General features: G+C 37.8%; 1 protein-coding gene across 1 annotated transcript in view; it reads right to left on the reverse strand.

The window, feature by feature from the left end:
* Nucleotides 1–15,236, reverse strand: part of CTNNA2 (catenin alpha 2) — a 1,353,633-nt gene that overhangs the window by 1,026,490 nt on the left and 311,907 nt on the right. The window contains exons 4-5 of the mRNA XM_044659266.1: nt 8,451–8,570; nt 4,582–4,848 (exon numbers count right to left, since the gene is read on the reverse strand). Coding sequence (XP_044515201.1) covers nt 4,582–4,848; nt 8,451–8,570 — 387 coding nt within the window. The remainder of the gene's footprint in view (nt 1–4,581; nt 4,849–8,450; nt 8,571–15,236) is intronic.

Genomic DNA, 15,236 nt, shown 5'->3' on the forward strand with positions numbered 1-15,236 from the left:
TCCCAGAGGTCTCTCATCGGAGAAGGAATTTTCTGAAAATGAAATGTGCTGAAATCAGTCCTAGGGCTCTTTCTGGCCTAAAGTAAAGCACATGAGGCTATATCCCTCTTCCTTCCCAGTTTCTGGATTTCTTAAATATGTATGAATATGAGCCATACTTCAGTGGGTTAGTCAGGCCCTTCCTCCCTGCCCCCATGTCATTTTAAAAGTTGTTGAAGACACTGGCCTGAAATGAACAATTTTGAGCTGCCACATTTTCCACAGAGTCTGATTTTTCATTTGATTACCAATCATTTTCCTTTTTGCTATTTTAGCACCAGGGCCTCATATGACAGTTTCCAGCCATTAAACCACTGCTTTTCTCTCATTCTTTCACTTCAGAAATCACTATGTTGAATTTAGATGTATAGCCATAATAAGTGTTAGAAAACAGGTCACCGAGTCCAAATTATATGGAGATTACCAAGCTGCAAACAAAGGCAACATTTCATATAAATAGAAGTAACAATAAGCCTTTACTTGGATTGCAATATATACAGCTAGAAATCAGTCAATGACAGCACACATCAGAAGATTACAATATTGTGCCCTTTTGATTCCTGATATAGCAATTTTACATGTTTAATTTGGGAGCACTTTACTCAATTATGACTACTTTGAAGGCAAACGGATCAAGTAGGAGTATTCTTTTTTGTAGATACGTAGGAAGCACATTAATATGTAATATCATAACTACATCTGAATTATAATGCCACATTTATTGTCCCCCAATAAAATTTAAAATATTTTCCTTTCAGAAAGACAGTTTTTTAAAGATGTGGCTAATTCGCCAATGTTATTGATGAATTCCATATGTTGCTATTAAATGATCTCTTACATGTGAAGACCTTAAAGTATTCTACTCGGGGGCAGCTGGGTAGCTCAGTGGATTGAGAGCCAGGCCTAGAGACGGGAGATCCTAGTTTCAAATCTGGCCTCAGATACTTCCCAGCTGTGTGACCCTGGGCAAGTCACTTAACCCCCCATTGCCTAGTCCTTACCACTCTTCTGCCTTGGAGTCAATATTGACTCCAAGGCAGAAAGTAATGGTTTATTTAAAGGCAGAAGGTAATGGTTTATTTAAAAATAAGGATAAAGTATTCTACTCATTTAAATCTTGGTTATATTAATAACTCATTAGCATTCTGGAAATACCCATTCAATAGAATAACAGAATTTGAGAAAAGTGATCGCAGGAAGCTTAATTCATTTTGACCCCAGGAAAAGAGAGGAAGTTAATGGTAGTCTTTGGAATAGCACTCAAAATTGAGCCTAAGGTATGGGCAATCCAATTTAATGCTAGACTAGGAAGATTGATAGAGCACATCAAAGAATCCCTAATGTGCCCTCATGGTACAACTGGCCAATTACAGCTCTGGTGATTTTATTTTTCTATGAGAGAAATGTTCAAATACCACAAGTAAGGATTTCTCCGGTTATTTTCTTAGTATGTATAACAGAACAACTCAAATGGGTTAATTAGATCCTAGCCAGGGCATTCAGCTCCTTTAACTATTGCTTGGGAGAAAAATGTGTGAATTCAGCTGTATCTGTGGGGTGATAAGCTTATGGATTGATTTCAAATAGAATAAGGAACTCTTTGATTGTGTGTCAATACAATAAGGAATGAGAAAGTTGAATAAAATGCCATATTGGATGACAATCTTAAAAAGTTACAGATAGGAACTATGTGAGTTAGATCATGATACCCAAGATGTATGCTCTCATCTTCATCTATGGCAAGCCTAAGTTGGCATTATTAATTCATATATGATGGCTATTCCCCCAAATAGCTCTTATTTAAAGTAGGGTATATTTAATCATATCAATGATAGGGAGATAAATCTAGAATGAGTAAAAGTAGATTCAGAGAATAATATTAGCACTGGAAGAGAGTTTACTTTATCTAGTACAACCCCATTGGGGAAAAGATGAGTAAATTAAGGTCTAGAGAATTCAAGTCACATGATCATTTTAGGAAGACTTGGATTCAAGTTTTACCTCAGAAACTTCCTCCATGTATTACCCTAGTCAAGTCACTCCTCTAGATTCAACTATCACTTCAGTGTAGATGATTCCAAAATCAATATTTTTATCCACTCAGCAAACAGTTAAGAGTCTAATCAGTATCGGGCACATAGGTAGTATAATGGATAAAGTGATGGGCGTGGAGTTAGGAAGACTCATATTCCTGAGGTCAAATATGGCCTCAGATACTTATTAGCTGATAATTTATTATATTTATTTATGTATTTATTAGTATAAAATACTCATTTAAACTTATTTGGCTAAGTTTCCTCATCTGTAACATGACCTAGAGAAGGAAATGCCAAGCCACTCTAGTATCTTTGCCAAGAAAACGTCAAGTGGAGCCATGAAAACATCAGACATGACTATAACGACTGAAGCACACTTTTATTTCTTGGATGTATAGTTATGTGCCTGCCCATTTTATCCCATTTACAATGCAGTAAGCCTGTACAGAGCAGCAATCAGGTTTGTTTTATAGAAGGGAGGCAATCTTGGTTAAAGGAGGGATAAGGCTGATATATAGGTGATTGAGGAGGAATGAAAAAGATAGCTGAGTGTATGGAAGAGATGAATGGGTAAGTAGTATATATAGGAGGGCAAGGGAATGGAATGGGAGTATATAGGAGGGCAGCTCAAACAGGCTTATTCACGGAGGCTAGAGACAGAGTACTGAGAGGACATAGGCTGGGTTCTTCAGGCAGGGAAGGTATCTCTAAGTTACAAGAGCAATTTGGGCCAGTCAGAAATGTTTAGATCAACGCTGGGGTTTCTCTTGTTAATTTCTAAACTCCTTTGAGGAGGAGTCAAAGGCTCCTTCCTGCCAGTGAAATTGATGTCTGCAAGAAGTCTCCACTGGGTCCTTCCTGCCCAAGATAGCCGCCCAGGTTTCCCCAAAGGAAATAAGAGGAAAATAATTCTTCCTTCTTCAGCCTTTACCTTAATCTTCAATACAATCATTCACCAGAGGCTTTGTATAGGTAACAAAGGGGATTTATTAATGTCAGGGATAATCAGAGGGAAAGAGGTCTTAGGTTTTTATAACTGCTGCTAGGGAGAAGGGTGGTGCTATGGGATGGGTCACAGGAGAGGGTTAGACTGAGAGAGGCCTGCTCTCCCAGTCAGGAAGATTTGACTGCCTTTGAAGTAAAAGTATTTATCAAATCACTAAATAGAAACTAACCCACAAAGTCCAACCACCAAAACCACCCTTCCTCCCAGGGCCCAAAGGGAAATTCAGGGAAACAGGAGGGATGTAAATGAAGAGAGATCACGGAGAAGTCCAGAGAAATCAAGTTAGGTTCAAAATGTCCCCAAGACAAATAAACACAGGCCAATGCCTAAGCCAAAAGGCAAAAGCCCCTCAGTTGGAACTTCAGCACTATTTATAGCCTCAGGCTCCAACTGCCTTTCTGAACATTCTAAAACCCCTAACTGCAAGGGCTGCTTACAGTTGAATTTGCAAAAGCAAAGGCTTTTGCTAGCAACCCTGCATTACAGGCTTTATCATCCTTTGTTGTCCCTATAACATCTGGCATACAGCAATAGTTGCATACTGGAACTGGCTGCTCATATATAGCCTTGGGACTGGATAAGTGATTAACCTGACTGGCATGAATATATTTTGCAAAGCATGTTCTTAACTAGGGTGTTTCTCACATAGCAAACTCAACTGAAGTACCGTGAATTAAAGTGAAGAAAAGCCTTTAAGGTTCTCATCAAGGACAAGTTGAGAAAGAGTCATCTGTTCTTGGGCTTCTCATGGTCTAACCTCTGGGAATGGGAGACACACATCTCCTAGTTATAACTGGATTTGACATCAAATATCATTTGGTTAAAAACCATTCTGATAATAGGCAATTTTCTCTGCAATATAGGATGGTCAGGAATCCACGTCATGAAAAGGATGACAAGCATGCTTTAACCTGGAGACAGGTCCTCCTATGCCTCTCCATGTCTTCTTTTTATTTTTACTATTGCAGCATCATTTCTGACTATAGGACATGCTCCTACAACAACAACTCTTCAATAAGAATGGTGCCACCCTAAGAAATTCCCATTGGATATAATATTGGACTGTGTTCAAATGTAAACCAGATTATGTAAATCTTTCCTGCCATTCTGTGTATTATAAGAGTAGAAATACTCTTTTTTTAAAAACCTTACCATCTTTCTAGGAGTCAATACTGTGTATTGGCTCCAAGGCAGAAGAGTGGTAAGGGTAGGCAATGGGGATCAAGTGACTTGCCCAAGGTCACACAGTTAAGAAGTATCTGAGGCCAGATTTGAACCTAGGACCTCCCATCTCTAGGCCTGGCTCTCAATCCACTGAGGTTACCTGACTGCCCCCAGAGATATTTTTTATAAAATATGTGTACCTGCCAGGGATGTGGCAAAGAAAGTCAGAATTCACTGAAATGAAATGTATCATTTGATATTATTTTGTTTCACTGTCCCCCAACATATTTTCCAGTAGAAGTCAACACTGCGTATACATGTCATTGCGATACTCACGTCGAATTCATTGAGGGCAGCAGCAAGTTCCCCAATGCCAGTGTGCCCCTTGTTTTCATCAGTGGGGGAAGTAGCTTGAGCTGCGTTTGAAATGCCAGCGATGGCTTCCTGGACTTGTTTGAACACGTAGTCTCGGTTGGCTCTTGTGGCAGCCACATCTGGGTGACGGAGAAATGCTTGGGATGCTGTATACAGCATAGTAGCGTTCTTCTTCAGAGCCCCTCGGGCAGCTGCCATCTCATCCCTACAGTGAGGATCCTTCAGTTCCTGGACAAAGGAAACATGGGGATTTACCATGAATGTACTGATTTGTTTTTCTTAAGCACTCAGAACCACCAAGTAAAGAGAAATCTTAGAGATCATCAGAAAACCAATGCCCAGACACAGAAAATCGCACCCATAACATCATATGGGCAGAGAGTGGCAGAAATAGAACTCCCTCTTTGTCTATGCACATACCTTCAAAAGTGGGTGCAGAATAACAACACCGAGTTTATGTCAAGCCCCTCATGGCTACCTTGCCTACCCTTTTAAATAGTTTACATGTCAGAAAGGCTTGTCATGGCTGACAGTTCGATTCTTGGACTTTTTGACAAAGAAAAAAGAACCCTGATGATTAGGAAATCAATGTCACCCTGGCGCCACTAGAAAAGCTATTTGTGAGTAACCCTTAAGAGGGTGATTAAATCTCCTTTTAGAAGTCAGAAAATATTCTCTCCATTGGAGGAGATAATGGTCATGGAGTGTAGCTCCCTCCTGGCCAGCTGGGATAAGAAAGCAGAATTTCTTCTGTGGGTGAGGGGAGAAGTGTAGAAAGCAGAGATTTGCCCACCATAAAAAGTTCAGGGGTTTGGATTTTTTTTGGACAGTACAAAATTGCAGAGTATTGATGGGAAGAGATTTCTGTGGCTATTTAATTTGCTTAAGAAATAAATAATCCACCCAATGGAAAAGCAAAATGATACTGAAACACATGATCATCCAGCTCTTGTTTAAAGGCCTCCAATGGGGCTGGGAGGAGATAAAAATCTAAGCTCTCTCTGGTCCTTTACTTCAACTACCAAGCTCAGTGACTGACCCAAAGTATTTTTTTTAGTGAACCAGAACTTTCTAGAACTATCCATTCCACTTTGGGATAGTGGCAATTGTGAGTAAAGATTCTCTCACTATAAGGCTCAATCTATGGCTCTTCAATTTCCAACCAATAGCCTTTATTCTGTCTTTGGCAAATCGAATCCCTCTTCTAGAGGGCCCGGTAGCTAGAGTGCTGGGTTCAGGGTCAGAAAGGCCTAAGATCAAATACAGCCTCAGATATTTGCTGGCTGTGTGATCCTTGGCAAGTTCTAAAGCCCATCAGCCTAGGTTTACCAGTCTGTAAAGGTTGTAATAATAACGTCAGGTCATAATAACGTCTACTTCGCAGAGTTGTGGAGATCCAGTGAGATCCCATTTGTAAAGTGCTTTGCAAGACATGAGACGCTATAGAAATGCCAGCCTCATCACTAGCATCCTCATCAATCGCAAAATGTTGTTCAGACACTTTAGGGCTTTTTTTCATTCCCTCTTCCATGTTTTCTGCAAGCTAACCCAGGTTAAGTCTTTGAATTAATTCTTACAGAAAATTCAGAAAGCTGCCCTGTGCTAGAGCTCTTTCTCGTGCATGGCCTCATCTGGTGAGTGACAGAAGGGGGGCCTGCTGGAAATTATGTTCAGGGATCAAAATCAGTCTGAGACACCCACGTGAAATCTGCTGACTGTGCTCAGGGGCATCAGCCTGTGACAACAGAGGATGACCAAATGATCGAGCACCTGCCTGCTTGTATTGGATCACTAAGTGAAGATGGATGGCATCCTGGAGTAAGTACAAACTTGCCTTGTATATTCATACCCTAGAAATGGATGGATAGGTAGGCACAGTCACACTCTTTCCATGTACGGTGAATTCTCAACTACCTGAGAAACAGCTATCAAAGGGGATCCCAAACAATCCCATCAACCCCATCACTACCACCCCCAGAATTTTTTTAAAACTCTTACCTTCCATCTTGGAGTCAATACTATGTATTGGCTCCAAGTCAGAAGAGCGGTAAGGGCTAGGAAATGGGGTTTAAGTGACTTGCCCAGGGCCACACAGCTAGGAAGTGTATTAGGTCAGATTTGAACCTAGAACCTCTGGTCTCTAGGTCTGGCTCTCAATCCACTGAGCTACCTAGCTGTCCCCTACCCCCAGACTTTTAACCTAAATTGGACTAATGAAGAGTGAGTTAATTAATTAATTAGTCAGACAAGAGTGTGCATATATATGTCCCTCTGAAAATTTTCTATTTGGGCATGTTCTTAGTCTCTGAGTGTGATATAGAAAAAAAATATGGGGGCAGCTGGGTGGCTCAGTGGACTGAGAGTCAGGCCCAGAGACAGGAGGTCCTGGGTTCAAATATGATCTCAGACACTTCCTAGCTGTGTGACACTGGACAAGTCACTTAACCCCCATTGCCTAGCCCTTACCACTCTTCTGCCTTAGAACCAATATAGTATCTTGGAATGTAAGAGTTTTTAAAAAAATAAAGAAAGGAAAAAGACAGTGCTATCTGCTCTCTCTCTCTCTCTCTCTCTCTCTCTCTCTATATATATATATATATATATACACATGTGTGCACATATGTAACAAACATACACACATGTTTATATACATGTGTTATACATATATGTGTATGCACATGCATGTATAAACGAAGCCAAGAAGAGATTATCTACACTCTTCTGGAAGATCTCCAACATATTAATAAAACATTTACTGAGTGTATAAATATACATATATGCATATATTACATCATATAAAAATACAAAGCAAAACAATGGGGGAAGCACTAACACTAAACTCCATCCTAAGCTCTAGCAGTGGTTCCCAAACTTTTTTGGCCTAGCACCCCTTTCCAGAAAAAAATTACTACTTAGTCCCCTGGAAATTAATTTTTTTTAAATTTTAATAGCAATTAATAGGAAAGATAAATGCACCTGTAGCCATCACCACTCCTCTGAATTCCTTGCAGCACCCACCAGGGGGCGGTGGTGCCCACTTTGGGAATCACTGCTCTAAAGTCATGCCTTGTGTTTAAGAAAACATTATCTCTATCATCAACATATTCTGAGCCCATTACTGACCAAGAATAATTCTTTAAGTATTTAGTATGGGTCCTAAACTGTGAATAAAACACAAAAATAGGGCATTTCCTAGACTCAAGGACCTTTCACCCCAAAATGAGGATTCAATATATTTTAGGGTCAGGGAAAGGAGTTCTTGTTTAGATAGTCACTGGGATTTTAAGTGGAGCCACAAGGCAAGGACTAGTCCATAGAGAAGCACTGGTAGTATTCATTTAATTACTATTTTTACAGCAAGAGCTAAGAATTAGAGAAGGTGGGAAGAAGAGCTTAAAATCTGTGCTATAAAGGAAGAAGGCAAGCTGCATTCTATGGTATCTTCATGGAAGACAGGAAATATGAGCAAGGTCTGGATGTGGCTAATTATAATGGGTGGATCTGAGTTTTCACTCACTTATAACTCAATCAAAACTGATCACCTAAATTAGGAATCATCATTCTAGATTCTAATAGAACAAGTGTTGTCCGAGAAGAAAGAACATTTTCACTAGTAACAGAATATGATAATTTTTTGAAACTATATTATATCATTTGAAACTGTGATCTCAAAAATAAAAATTGCTTCTGAAACTGACATAAAGAATTGGCTTCAATTCAAGAAAATTATATGACAAATCTTAGGTAGTATGCCAAATACAAAATAACTGATATGATGACATGAAATCTAGCGATTCAAATTCTTCCCCCATAATTTCATTTTTCCTTACCTGCTGTCTTCTGGCAGCTACATAGTTCAATTTCACCATCTCTTTCCCAAATTCCTTAAAGCGATTTGCAAGGTCTTGCTCATTTGTAGCATTTTTCACAGCTTCCAGAGCTTCTTCAACCTGAAATTAAAAAAAAAAAAAGGAGGGGGGGGGAGGAAGCATTAAATCTGAAAAATGTCTAAAATAGATAGACATTGAGTTTGCTATTATAACATTTTAAATTTAGTTTTTGCATTTATGTAAATGTTACAGATATATGTGTATAAATCTTTCCTATCTACCACAAGGAGAAATCTATTGAATATTTATTAATAGCATTATAATTTGAAAGCAATAAAATTAGTCATTCAATTGAATTCAGCAAGCATTTATTAAGAACATAATAGACTTAAGGAAGTTTCCTTTATCCTAAGTAGCAATCCCTCATCATCACTTGTTAAATTTGGTTTATTCTTTTAGTGTCAATATCTCTTGCAACATTACCTCACTCTGTGCTCCTGGCCATGAAATTGGTGCAAGTAAGGAGCACCTTTTTCTAGAACTACTAAAATAGTCTCTGAACTGCTGGCCTTTAAATTCTACTATAATCTGATTCTAACACTGTTGCTTTCAAATTCTGAGTCAGTATCCTTTGGAAGAGAAACATTGTACAAAACAGAGTAGAACTTTATTCCTGGGTCACCAATCTGATATCAATTAGTCAATTTCTTACTTGAATAGAGTTAGAATATGCAATACTCAAGTCAAGTCATCCCTGTGAAACTTACTACTTGTATATCTTTGGGAAAATCATTTATACTATCTCTTTTTTTTCTTTTTTCTTTTTATTTAACCCTTGCCTTCTGTCTTTGAGTCAATATTGTGTTTTGGCCCCGAGGTAGAAGAGTGGTAAAGGCTAAGCAATGGGGTTTAAATGACTTGCCCAGGGTCACACAGCTGGGAAGTGTCTGAGGACAAATTTGAACCCAGCACCTCCCATCTCTAGGCCTGGCTCTCAATCCACTTAACAACCCAACTGCCCCCTACTATCTCTTTTCGTAAATATGTCAATTGAGGATTATGGCATGTATACCACATTTTTTTTTGTAAAGTTGTGGAAATTTTTAAAATTGAAATAGAACTTACACATCTGACTTATTATTACTATGCAATGATTGTAAAGTGAGTTATCCCCTTGGTTACATTCACCATAAAAAATTGGGAAGAGTGTGCTGGAATCATTATATACAATATTGCTAAATATTCCAGGGAGCATTGACTTCCTACAAACACAAATTGGGGTTTGATTTATTGTTTTGTTGATTACAACTTTAAAAAGTGAAGGAGGGAATGTTAATAATGCAAAATAAACTTAGAAGTGTACCCTGCACATATATTTATTTTTCTGGAGAGCAAGTTGTTTATCATTTTCCAGGATCCCCATGACTAGATGCCTTATTTTACACACTTGAATAGTTACAGACTTATAGAAATATAACAACAGAATAAAACAGTAGAAAACATGGAAACCAACCAGTCCTCCTCTACCACATGCCCATATACATATGCTTTCACACCTATACTCTAATGGAGACACATCTACATTGATATACATAAGCACCTGTATACATATGGACACACGCGACACACATACGAATGTTACATTATTATGAATTTTTGAAGTAATAAGACATTGGCCACATGTATTTTTATGGGAGAAAAGGGATGGTTGGGATGTAAATCATTGAAGGAAAAAGTAGACAAAGATAGGTCATTGGAATCCTGTGCTTCAAGAATTAATGGATATTCTTGGAGAAGGAACTCAAAGGGAAGGAGAGATCTGAAAATGTGTGCGAGGTAGATGCAGGAAATAAACTATGAATAAATCTGAATTTTACCTAGAATATATTATATTGGTTTATATCATATTAACATTCAAGCTATGCCTAACTGATTGCGTGAAATGTCTCAGCCTGAACTTGTCAAAAAGTAGGGCAAACAGACACGGGTCAGTATAATTATTTCAGTTATTTAAATAAAATGCATTAAATTTTGACCAACTCATCAAAAAGCAGTAATAGGACTTACTAATATCATTCATTTGCATTGAGTAATGGGAAAGTATAATGCATAAAAGGCTTTGATTACTATCATTAAATCTTTTATCTAATAATGGAGTTTAGTTTCTTTATTGGTTCATTTAAACAGAATAATTCATTGTGGAAAGAAAATAATTTCAGTTATCAACCAGAGTTATTTGTTACAGTTTATTCTTTTCAGAGGGACTCAAACTAAATAGAACTTTCAATTTTAATCATACATGATGAACCTCTCTATAATTTCTATATTTAATTAGGGAAATTATTAAAAGGCAAGCATGCAAACCAACATGAGTCTGCTCCAATGGTCATTAAGATTACATTGACTAGAATTAATCTACAGATTTATAAAAGTTCTTAAATAATTGTTTTGTTGGTAGCAGCAGCTGATTTTGTTTGGTTAATGAAGGCAAAGAAAAGCAATCATTCTGTATCTTTCTATAGAATGTAAGCTTTTTGAGGGAAGGAATTATTTTTAGTTTGTTTTTGTTTTTGTTTTTTACTCTGTTACCTAGTATAATGTCACGCACACAGCAGGCCCTTCTATGCATATGTAATTGATGAAAAAATGATTATCTTAATAAAAATGGAAATTATCACGAGCCAATTCAAGAAGTATTTTTGATTTTATACAATTTTCATGGGATTCTGAAAAGTTATGTTCCTCAGGTATTATGCAGGATCAATGAACAGAGATAACCTGGATACAGGAATAGTGTTGGACATTTCAATGGAGAAAGGTTTCCAGAAAGTTGCATCCTCTGTAAATAAGTTTGTTCTCACTATGTCTCAAGCTCAGTGCATTTCAGTTCATCAACATTTAACCGTTGAGCTACAAGGCTAAAAAGAAATTAAATAAAAACCCAAAATTTGTTCTCTTAGAGATAACATTCAACTGGAAGCATAAAAGAATATAGAAATATGTAAACATGAATAATTAGAAGAAGCAAGAATAGCACCTGGGCAGGGGGAAGTAGATTATAAAGAGTTTCACTGAAATGGGAGATTTCCAATACAAATCTGGGATTTAACCTGGAAGGCTGAGATCTCTGGAAGGATGGAGATTTAAGAAGATAATTTGAGGTAAAAATTAGTCACGTGTATATAGAGCAATGAAGCTAGGCATCTATGTTTTCCCCCACTGTCCAAAATGGTACAACAATGATGAGATCCTGACTTATCATTTAGGTATTGATGAAATCATAAATGTTTGAGGTGAGAAATATGGACTGCTCAAATGACATATATCAGCCAAAAAAAATCTATGGCAAGACTAGATTTATATTAGGATAAATTTTCAACTATCCTTCAATTCATTTATTCATTCTGTGGTTTTGGGGATTTATAATGCTTCATATTTTCTTACTTAGATTTCATAAAATATACTCATCTATATTCTCCAGTCAAAGTATTTATTAAGAGCTCATTATGCCTAGGCATTGTCAACATATTTATTGAAATAGTTGTCATATGTGGGCAGTAGTTTAGGAGGAAAAATAACTACGAACTAGTCACTGACCTCCTTAGGGAGTATCCTGGATGTTAGTAGACAATAGCCCTGCTAGAATTTTGAATGGGTGGTAGATATGGATTGAGCAAACATCAAGAGAGAAGAGAATGATTAGGGAAAACATCAATGTGACTAGGAAGAGCAGGAATTATTTCAACCTCCCCACTCTGACCAGTGAGAAAGGGAGAGGGAGTTCAAGAACCAGGACTGGAAAGGATGTCTAGAAAGGTTGATTCATCAAGAGAGAGTCAAGGCTCAGTGAGAACCATAAAATGGAAGAAATGAGAAAGGAAACAGTTTAATATGAAGGCAAGTTTATTGCCTCTGGAGCACATGGTACAGAGAACACAGTGGAAGGGGTGGGCAGTTTTAGAGTGTGACACTGGAGGAACTGAATTAAAGAGAATGGGAATTAGGGAGCGATCAGTGAGAGGATAAACAAAACCATTTGTAAAATGGCATTGCGAGATTCAGGATGACTGGGAAGGGGAGACAAATAGGAACTTGTTCATAACTGCAAAATGAATCCAAGAGTGGGCTCACTAGGGATATGATCTCAGATCTTTGTCTTCTCAAGGTATTAGGCAGCTTCAGCAAGGGGTCCAGTGGTGAGAACTGCTTGACATTAATTTCTCTCCTATTCCTGCAACGGGCCAGGCCAGGAACTAGCTGGAGGGGGAGGAAGAAGGGTATCTCTCTGTCCTCTGCAGGCAGGAAGATTGCCCTGCATTTGGGAAAAGGTCAGCCTAAAAGACTGGTTCATGATTGAGTGGTGCTGGAATAACGCCTTTCTGAACCCATATTGGCAGGAAGAGATCAGGTTAAGAGAATGATAGTCATTGGAATGACATCTCTCTAATCTCCTGCTGGCAGAGGACAAGAGGCTTGCCCCTACTTAGTCAAAGAGAACTAGAGGGAAATGCATGCCCTTCATGTTGGAATAATACAAGGTCCTTCTACTTGGATCCATCCAACCTGAAATGTAATGTTTAGGAGATATACACAATAAAAGACTTTTTGTTTCCTATTAGAATTGTCTGCTACCCCATTATATCTTATCATGCTCCTTTAGAGTTTGTTAAAATGAAATCTTAGTCTAGGAAGGGATTTTATATCCTTAAAAAATACAAGAGAGCAGTGATGCCAATTTCCTCCCAATTTATGAAGACAGTGCATAGCTTTCTATAGGGTCAATACTAGTGAGAGAGAGTCCTGTACAACTATTACTGGGCTCATGTTGGTTACTTGAGTATTAATTCTCTCTTTGGGACATAACAATTGGTTTCAAGGAAAACAGAAATAATTATTTCTCAAAGACCCATAATAACGGCTATTTTTATATAACAACATGTTCTACTGCTTCTTAATGGGAACCAATTTCAGGACTTTGTTTCATTGCGATGCCCATAACTTACTGTTCTCATTAGTTTTCACTAAAGAAACCAGATGCCAGCTTTGAATTTATATTGGTTTATTCAAGTCTCTTTTGGAAAGAGAATATGAACAATGATTTTCTGTTTACAAAAAATATAGTCATAGTCTTAGAAGTCTCAGAACTGGTGGGAACCATTGTGATCAATCAATTTTATCTATTCCTTTGACAAAAAGGGAAACTGAGGTCTAAGAAGTAAACATCCCAACGTCCCACATATAGTATTTGTTAGACTGGGTCATCTAAAATGCAATTGAATGCCTTGCCATACTACCCATACTCCCTTCCTTGTTACAAGGATGCTTTGATGATGTTGAAAAAGGACAGCTCTTTAGAGGTATTTTTCTGGGGGGGTGGCTATTAATTCTTTTTTTAAGGCTGCATGTAATAGTATGGACATTCTTCTGTTCTCTTAAGAGAAGGATTGTGTGTTGGGGAGTATTGAGGAAACTACATAGTACAACAGTCAGGATGATGGCCTTAAAAATAAAAAAATAAAAAGTCAGGGACTTAGAATCCTGCTTCAATAATTTACTTACTAGCTATGTGACCTTGGGCAAGTCATCTAATCTCTCCTACATTTAGCTTCCTCCTCTTTCACATGAGGATAATAATAGTGTTGAACTCAGAGGGTGATTAGGAGGATCAAATGAGACATTTTGTGTAAAGCACTTTTGGAAATGAAAGCTTGGAGCTAAGACCCTTTACCTTGTGAGCTTTGTTTGTTTGTTTGTTCTTCTCCATATCTCCTCCATCCTGCCATGTGAAGTGACAATTTTAACTTTAAGTGTATAACTTTGCCTGGTTTCTATTCACTTAATGTCATTCATTCGAATCCACTCTTCTGGATGGTGACTTTCTTAGCTACATTCATTATCTCCTCTTACACCTCTCAGCACCAGCACCACCCACACACTTCTGTAGTTTGCTTTTAACTACAAATTGGAGGAAGTTTCATGAGACTTTTTTATGATTAAAATTCTCAGGAGTTTTTTTTAAAGTTACTTTTAAAAATATTGAACATAAAGGACAAAAGGCAGGTCCGCAGATATGCCAAAAGAGGCCAACTTCCATACTGGCATGAACATACTATTTTGGGTCATCTATTTCATGTTTGTAGTTGACCTAATCCTACTACCACATAGCCCCAATCTTGCCATATTATGCATGGTTTACTGAATTTCTACCAGTCTAGTTACTCAGTCAAGAGAAGGTTAGTTTAATAACCAGTTTCAAGAATTTACTTACTAGGGGCAGCTGGGTAGCTCAGTGGATTGAGAGCCAGGCCTAGAGACAAGAGGTCCTAGGTTCAAATCCGGCCTCAGACACTTCCCAGCTGTGTGACCCTGGGCAAGTCACTTGACCCCCATTGCCTACCCTTACCACTCTTCCACCTATAAGTCAATACACAGAAGTTAAGGGTTTAAAATAAAAAAAAATTAAAAAAAAAGAATTTACTTACTAGCTATGTGACTTTGAGCAAGTCATCTAACCTCATTGATTGCCCTTCATTCATTGATTACCCTTCCACTGTATAAGTCTTAGGAAACCATATCTTTAAAAATGAACGTCAGGATAGTATTAAGAGAAAAAGTCAACTATATTGACCATTCTTTTATAGTCTCCACCTTCTTTCTTTTTGTTTCTGGATGAGATAGTTGTCTAGTTCTTTGGTACCTATTTTATTCTTTAAGATTTTTAGTAGACTATTGATAGTGGCTAAATCATTTCACCCACCATTTCTGTACTCGCTGCTATAGTTTGAT

The sequence above is a fragment of the Gracilinanus agilis genome, chromosome 2, assembly GCF_016433145.1.
Source record: "Gracilinanus agilis isolate LMUSP501 chromosome 2, AgileGrace, whole genome shotgun sequence".
Lineage (NCBI taxonomy): Eukaryota > Metazoa > Chordata > Mammalia > Didelphimorphia > Didelphidae > Gracilinanus > Gracilinanus agilis.